The 8,173-nt window shown below is 56.3% G+C and overlaps 1 protein-coding gene across 1 annotated transcript; it reads right to left on the reverse strand.

Annotated features, from left to right (window-relative positions):
• On the reverse strand, nucleotides 5,009-7,852 carry HES2 (hes family bHLH transcription factor 2). Its single transcript, XM_003127529.4, has 4 exons — nucleotides 7,667-7,852; nucleotides 7,477-7,572; nucleotides 7,102-7,201; nucleotides 5,009-7,008 (listed from the first exon to the last, which is right to left on the reverse strand). Exons 1-4 carry the CDS (start codon nucleotides 7,709-7,711, stop codon nucleotides 6,752-6,754), a joined length of 498 nt encoding a protein of 165 aa, XP_003127577.1. The 5' UTR covers nucleotides 7,712-7,852; the 3' UTR covers nucleotides 5,009-6,751.

Consider the following 8,173-nt stretch of genomic DNA (forward strand, 5'->3'; position numbering starts at 1 on the left):
CCCTATTTTTCTTTGTTGTAAATTTTTTTTTGTCTTGTTATGGCCATACTTGCAGCTTATGGAAGTTCCCAGGTTAGGCATCAAATCAGAGCTACAGCTACCAGCCTACACCACAGCCACAGCAACACCGGATCCTCAACCTGCTGAGTGAGGCCAAGGATCAAACCCATGTCCTCACGGATATTAATCAGGTTTGTTATCACTGAGCCCACAACGGGAACTTCCCTAGTTTTCTCTTTAATTAATGTTTTTTATCTTTTTTTTTTAGGGTCACACCCGCGGTATATGGAAGTTCCCAAGCTAGGGGTCCAATAGGAGCTGCAGTCGCCGGCCGACACCACAGCCCCAGCAATAGGGGATCTGAGCCACATCTGCAATCTACACCACAGCTCTTGGCAATGCCAGATCCCTAACCCACTGACTGAGGCCAGGAATTGAACCCAAATCCTCATGGATGCTAGTCGGGTTCTTAATGACTGTGCCATGACAGGAACTCCTTAATTAATTTTTAATTGAAGTATAATTGATTTATAAGTTGTGTTCATTTCTGCTGTACAGCAAAGTGATTCAGTTATACATATACACATATACGCTATTTTTTTTTTTTTTGTCTTTTCTAGGGCTGCTCCTGTGGCATATGGAGGTTCCCAGGCTTAGGGTCGAATCAGAGCTATAGCCGCCGGTCTACACCACAGCCACAGCAACAGTGGATCCGAGCTGAGTCTGCAACCTACCCCACAGCTCACGGCAACGCCGCATCCTTAACCCACTGAGCAAGGGCAGGGACCGAACCCGCAACCTCATGGTTCCTAGTCGGATTCGTTAACCACTGCGCCACGACGGGAACTCCCATACGCTATTTTTAAAAAATATTCTTTTCCATGATGGTTTGTCACAGGACGTTGAACAGAGTTCTCTGTGCTGCCCAGCTGGACCCTGTTAATTCCCTCCATGTATAACAGCTTACATCCGCTAACCCCGACCTCTGCCCCACCCCTCCCCCACCCCCTTATATCAGTTTTCTTACAGAAGGCCTCAGAAGGTAGTCCCCATAAAATCCGGATCTGCCTCTGATTTCTGAGATCCAGAATGATTTTTGCTCTTTGTTCCTTAAGAACTTTGTCCGGAGGTCCCGTCGTGGCTCAGCAGAAATGAATCTGACTAGCATCCATGAGGACACAGGTTTGATCCCTGGCCTTGCTCAGTGGGTTCAGGATCCGGCATTGCTGTAAGCTGTGGTGTAGGTCTCAGACACAGCTCGGATTTGGCATTGCTGTGGCTGTGGCATAGGCTGGCAGCCACAGCTCCAATTCCGCCCCTAGCCTGGGAAACTCTATATGCTGCAGGTGCGGCCCTGAAAAGAAAAAAAACTTTGTCCTGTTCTCCTCCAGGTTTTTAATACATCAAACAAGTGGCTTTCAGCCCCTCCCTCCAAAACAGAACCAGCAGTGGGCACATATTCAGCTGGAAGTCTCCTTCCTTCCCTCCCAGGCCAGGGAACCCCTCACTCACAAAGTGGGGGCCTGTGACCAGCCATGGACCCTTGCTCTCTACTGCCCCCAAGTGGAACTCAGGTGACAAGACACCTCCTGTGCACCTAGGGTGTGCCCTCTAGTGCCTTTCTCACGCTCCTGAAACCAAGCAGAGTTTTATTATAGCTGCTTTATGTGCCTGGGGCTTTGCCAGGGCCTCTCAGAACCCAGAGTGAAACTAGTTGCTCACTGGGAACCCTCGGTGGGTGGTTGCCTTTCCTCTTCACCGCATGCCCAGGCAGCCCTCTGCGCAGGGACCTCTGCACGTACACAGGCACAAGCACCCCAGAGACACGGGGACACTGGTCAGGGGCCAGGCAAGAGGTAAAGCCAAGGGAAGTAACACCACGAGGGGGGGGTTGGGTCTCTGGACCGCCTAGAACAGTCTGCTGTAGGGTTTGGGGGTTTCGTTTTGTTTCGCTTTGTTTTTAATTTTTTTGGCTGCCCCACGGCATATGAGTTCCTGGGCCAGAGATCAGGTCTGAACCACAATTGCAACCTAAGCCACAGCTACAGTCAGATCCTTAACCCTCTGTGCCGGGCTAGGGATTGAACCTGCATCCCTGCCTGCTCCCATCCCACTATGCCGCAGCAGGAACGCACTCCCCTGATGTGTTTTTTAAAAGTAAATGTGGGGGAGTTCCCATCGTGGCGCAGTGGTTAACGAATCCGACTAGGAACCATGAGGTTGAGGGTTCGGTCCCTGCCCTTGCTCAGTGGGTTAAGGATCCAGCGTGGCCATGAGCTGTGGTGTAGGTTGCAGACGTGGCTCGGATCCCGCGTTGCTGTGGCTCTGGAGTAGGCCGTCGGCTACAGCTCCGATTCAACCCCTAGCCTGGGAACCTCCATATGCCGCGGGAGCAGCCCAAGAAATAGCAAAAAGACAAAAAAAAAAAAAAAAGTAAATGTGGGATTTCCCTTGCGGCCCAGCACATTGGGGATCTGATGTCACTGCAGCAGCTCAGGTCGCTGCAGTGGCATGGGTTCAGTCCCTGGCCCTGGAACTTCCACATGCTGCAGATGCAGACAAAAAAAAAAAAAAAAAAAAGTAAATGTGGCTGCCTATTGATGTTCTGAGCAGGAGGGGGCTGCCTGCACATGATGGGGAAGGGCCCCTCCATGCCGTCACTGACTCCAGAGTGTCACCCCAAAGCATGATGGGAGGATTCTTCAAAGCTGCAGCTTTTTCTAGACATTCCCGCAGGCTATGTGCATCTCAATCCTATCCCAGTTGAGCCGGAGGAAGACATCCTCCGTCTGCACTTCAAGGTGGAGAGGAGCAATTTGTAAGTGATTATTAGAGGGTCGTCCTTGGCAACCTGCTCCTTATCTTCCTCACTCCTGGAAACAAGGTCTGCCCAGAAACAAATTAGCTGATGCCAGGGGACTGGTGGGGACTGGGCCAGCCTGACAGCTCCATGCTCTGGTGCTCCTTGGCTTATTAGACCCTTTCTTTCCCTTTCTTTCTTCCTTTCTTCCTTTCTTCCTTTCTTCCTTTCTTTCTTTCTTTCTTTCTTTCTTTCTTTCTTTCTTTCTTTCTTTCTTTCTTTCTTTCTTTCTTTCTTTCTTGTCTTTTTAGGGCTGCACCCACGGCATATAGAAGTTCCCAGGCTAGGGGATCCCATCAGAGCTGTAGCTGCAGGTCTATGCCATAGCCACTGCAAGGAGGGACCTGAGCTGCATCTGCAACCTATACCCCAGCTCGCAGCAAGGACAGAACCTTTAACCCACTGAGCGAGGCCAGGGATTGAACCCATATCCTCCTGGATACTTGTCAGGTTCTTAACCTGCTGAGCCACAGGGGGACCTCCTGTTGGACCACTTCACCTGCTGCTTTATGAGAGACACAGGAGGTTTCCTCCAACCAAGCATGATGACCAGACAGAGTTAGACGGAGTCATGGGACCAACGCAGAGAGGACATCGGAAGAACTGTTCTCGGGCACAAGGTGAGTCTTGCCAAGGATGATTAAATGCCCCTGAGTGAGGCAGCCTCCCTCCCACAGAGAAAAAAGCCTGCTCTGCCCTGTGCTTACCTTCGGCCACAAGACAGGGTCTGGGAACAGACGGGGGGAGCTGCCAGGGGGAGGTGCAGGTGCCCAGCTCAGAGTCCCACTGTGACCTTCTAGACAGCTCTGGCACATCTCTGCTGGGAAACTGGCTTCTCGCCTCAGGCCCAGAACCTCACCCACCCGGGCATGCCTCAGCTCCCTGCCAGGGCACGGCTGGCTGCCTGACTCAGGCTCCCCAGGATGCCTGGTCCTGTGAGTCCCAGGCCCACCTACACACCTGCTTGGGGTCAGGTCAAGGAGAGTCGCAGAGCTGGGGATACAGAAGCAGGCAGTGGCCAAAAGGAAGAGGGGCCTCTGGGGGCTCAGTTCTCACCGAATTTAAATTCGTCTTGAAAGTTCCTATTTACAAACACCCTATGATAGCACTTCTGTGTAGAATCTAAAACATGGCACAAAGGAACCTATCCACTGAACCGAAACAGACTCACAGGCACGGAGAACAGACTGGTGGTTGCCAAGCGGGAGAAGGCCGCAGTTTGGGGTTGGTAGATACAAACTATTCCATTTAGAATGGATAAGTTATGAGGTCCTGCTGTGTAGTACAGGGAACGACATCCAATCACTTGTGATGGAACAGATGAAGGAAGATGTTGGAAGAAAAAGAATCTTTCTCTCTCTACATATATATGTGTGTGACTGGGTCAGACTGCTGTACAGCAGAAATTGGCACAACACTGTAAATCAACTATACTTTAATAAATTTTTTTTTGCTTTTTTTTTTTTTTTTTTTTTTAGGGTGTACTTGCAGCATATGGAGGTTCCCAGGCTAGGGGTCGAATCGGAGCTACAGCTGCCAGCCTACACCACAGCCACAGCAACACCAGATCCTTAACCCGCTGAGCAAGGCCAGAGATCGGCTCCATGACCTCATGGTTCCTAGTCAGATTCATTTCCGCTGCACCACAAAGGGAACTCCTAAAAATTTTTTTAAAGGAAGAAAGTTCTGGATTAAAGGGACAAGGAGGAACTTCCCTGGTCGTCTGGTGGTTAGGATTTGGTGCTTTCACCAAGGCCAGGGTTCAGTCCCCGGTCTGGGAACTGAAATTCCCCATCAAACTGCTGCACATTGCAGCCAAAATAAAAATAAAAAGATAAAGGGACAGGGAGCCTGTCCTTGTGCGTGCCCAATGGATGGGACTCCTTGACCCAAGGAGGAAACGTGAACTCTCATGCTGGGTGTGGGCTTGTGGGCTACCTGCCCACCTCCACTTGCTCCTGGCAGCTCGGGAAAGCAGGCGTGAGTTCCCAGGAAGTGCCCTCCTTCCTCTCCACACCCTCCCCCACACTGGCCCACAGGCTCTGGTGGAGCAGCTTTTCAAAGTGATAGCAGGCATCTGGGGGTAGAAGTTGAGGCAAAAGCCAGGCTGTCAGGGTGCAGGGCAGGGTGGATCAGCCACATCATCCATTCATTTGTTCACAATGTTTATTGAGCACTCGCCACACGCCAAATGCCTTGGGGACAAAGAGGTCCGCTAAGCCCCAGCCCTGCCCTCCAGGGGCTTACAGTCCAGCCAGCAGCGCCCAGACAGGCCATAGGACAGCCCCCTTGATGGGCTCACCCTGTAGTTCTCAGCCTTGACCTCTTCCATAATGTGCCCACAGCTTCCCCACATCCTGCCACCCCAATTGGTGCCAAGGTTATCATCATGAGTTTATGTGGCATCATTCAGCTTGGTGACCACCCCCACCTCTGTCAGCTCTGTCTTCTTGTCCCTTGGGTCCTGGACTCTCACACAGGCTGTTGGACGGGATAGGAAGGGGCAGGACTCCCGATTCCCATAAATGCCCAGCCAGTCCCCAGGAGATGCTGGGAACACGACCGCAAGTGAGTGCAGGCACTCTGGCCTTCTCTTGGGCACCCACTGCTGGGATCTGCAGACTCCTCTCTGGTCTTCAAAGGCTCTCTGGCTTCCGTGGGGCAGAAAGAAACATCTTAAGAACAAGCTGCTGGAGTTCCCGTTGTGGCGCAGTGGTTAACGAATCCGACTAGGAACCATGAGGTTGCGGGTTCGATCCCTGCCCTTACTCGGTGGGTTAACGATCCGGCGTTGCTGTGAGCTATGGGGTAGGTTGCAGATGCAGCTCAGATCCTGTGTTGCTGTGGCTCTGGCGTAGGCCGGTGGCTACAGCTCCGATTGGACCCCTAGCCTGGGAACCTCCATATGGCGTGGGAGCAGCCCAAGAAATGGCAAAAAGACAAAAAAAAATAAAAATAAAAAAGAAACAAGTTGCTTCCCGTAAGCTGTCTTGACAATAGCAAGGAGCAGTTTGAAAGAGAAAACGAGGAAAGGGGTTCCTGTTCCTTTACCTGCTGCATATGCCTTGACTTTCTGCTGCTCCAGGACCTGGGCCCCACTCACCTCACACAGCCATGGTTCTGGGCCGGACCCAGCCTCTTCAAGGTGACAAGCTTCCTTGAGGCCACTGGGCACCCTTATTCTTGGGCCACCCCTTCTTCACACTCCCAAGACCTCCTGGCCAGGTGAGCCATACTCAGGTGTGACCCTAATGCTTGGGGAATTAAATCCTTCCTGCAACTGCCTGAGGAGGTCCCCACCCCCAGCGACACACAATCCTGGTGGCATCAGTCCTGGAATCAGAAGCTTCAGGTGGGAGAGCCCTCGAGTGAAGGTCATGGCTCCCCAGCCTGCAGGGCCCCTCAGGCCATCGCTGCTGTGTGTCCAGCAGTTCTCAAGCTGAGCTGGTGAGGAGGCAGGCCCAAGCAGGGTCAGGAAAGCAGGGACCAGTCAGAGCATATGGCTGCACCTGGCTCAGGTGAGCTCCTGGCCCAGCCTTTGGGCTGGTGCCAGCTCCAGGGCAGGTGTGTGGGCTGCCCGGGGAAGCTGTGGCTGGCCCAGTTCTAGAGCCCTTCCACCACCTGGGGTGGGAGGCGTCTTACCCCCATCCCCGCAACCACCTGCCCCTTCACCAACCAGCCCTGACACCCTAAGTGGGGGCTGAGGCTGGGCCTGTCCCCTTATTTCCTGAGCCTCCGTGGACTTCAGTCGGCCACACAAATATCCAGTTCTGGCCTGGTACCAGGCTGGTCCCTCCGGGTGGAAAACCCAGCCACCGCCAAGAACTTTCTCAGTCTGTCTAGTGCTCTTGGTCCCTGGTAGTCAGCAGGGTCTGTGGACCGGCCAGGGGGCTACCAGGGCCGCCAGAGGCTAGGGCCACGGGGCGGCACCGGCGGTGAGGGTGCAGGTGCAGGCGGCGGGGAGGGCGCGGGTGGGCCACTGGGGTCCCCAGCGCGTCCGCTGTCGGGGGTGGCACAGGCCGCCCTCCGGCGCAGGTGCTCCAACAGGCGGGCGCTCAGAGCAGGCTCCAGGACACGGCAAGCAGGTAGCACGCGGGCCAGGCGTGCCAGACAAGCTCGGTAGCCTTCGCGGTAGCTGTCGGAGGACGCTGCGGGCAGAGAGCGGGCGTGAGGCGCCAGGCAGAGTGCGGGGCACGGGGCGCACGGCCGGGCGGGGGCGGGGGTGGGGTGGGGTGACTCACTGGGCGCTGCCGTCGGGCAGGAGGACGCAGGCAGCTCCTGCAGGAAGCGCACGGTCATTTCCAGGATGTCCGCCTTCTCCAGCTTCGAGTAGTGAGAGCTCTGCACCCCGCCAACAATCAAGACAGACAGACCTCCGGCAGGCTGCCATGAGCACCCCGCCCTTGCCAGGAGCTGGGTGCCTCCCGCACAGTGGCCCGCGTTGGGTCGGTCTGCCCCTCCCAGCCTGGGCTCGGCCTTGGGTGCTGCTTGGAGTCCCCTCCTAGGTCCCTGGCAAGAACACCTCTGCCCGCCCAGCCTCCTGGCCCTGTGCCACAGGGCACCCCCACCCTCGGCCCCAGCGCGCCCAGCCGGGATCCGAGCGCCCCGGCACTCACCTCCCTGCCCAGGAGCGGCAGGATGAGCCCCTTGAGCTGGCTCAGGCTCGCGTTGATGCGCGCGCGGCGGCGCTTCTCCAGCAGGGGCTTCAGGTTCTGCAGGCGGGCGCGAAGCCTGCGGTTACGCGGATCTCAATCCAGGCCCCCGGCCCGACCGCTCAGCCCCCAGTCGCCAGTCCCGGCTTCCTACCTTTCGCAGCTCCGCTGGGTCCCCTGCCCTTCGAGGCAGCCCCATGCTTGGCAGGAAAGCAGTGCGGCTGCAGGGCCCGCGCTTGAGAGCCCTGTGCCTGCCCTGACACGGAGCGGAGACCGAGGCTCGCAGGGAGGTCCCGTCCGCAGCCGGATCGGCAGCCAGTGGAGTGCGCGCTACGCCCGCAGCCCGGCTTTAAGGAGGCGGCGGCGCCCGCCCCGCCCCGGCCCGCCCCGCGGAGTCAGGCCGCCTGTGGGTCCCACCTCCCGCCTTTGTTCCTGCGCGGGGTGGGGCGGGAGGGGGAACGGTGGAGCCCCCGGGATCCCCTTCCAGGCCTCGCGTCCCATCTGCGACGGGGTCGCGGGCCCGGAGCATCCTCCTGCCTGACCACCTTCAAGGGTGTGTATGGGCCTCATTGAAGCGATCGCCGCCCCGGGCCTGCGGGCGGGAGGGGAGCAAGTGGGGCCAGGCCTGGCCTCCTCAGGCAGCCGTCGGTCCATATCCAGC

Source organism: Sus scrofa, chromosome 6 (genome assembly GCF_000003025.6).
Source record: "Sus scrofa isolate TJ Tabasco breed Duroc chromosome 6, Sscrofa11.1, whole genome shotgun sequence".
NCBI classification, from domain to species: domain Eukaryota; kingdom Metazoa; phylum Chordata; class Mammalia; order Artiodactyla; family Suidae; genus Sus; species Sus scrofa.

What these genes read in the sequence shown, in the direction of transcription:
- HES2 (XM_003127529.4), bottom strand. Translation starts at nt 7,711, where the DNA reads ATGGGGCTGCCTCGAAGGGCAGGGGACCCAGCGGAGCTGCGAAAG. An exon ending in TGCCGCTCCTGGGCAGGGAG is followed by an intron (nt 7,202 to 7,476) that starts GTGAGTGCCGGG and finishes GGCGGGGTGCAG; the next exon opens with AGCTCTCACTACTCGAAGCT. An exon ending in CTGCCCGACGGCAGCGCCCA is followed by an intron (nt 7,009 to 7,101) that starts GTGAGTCACCCC and finishes CTCTGCCCGCAG; the next exon opens with CGTCCTCCGACAGCTACCGC.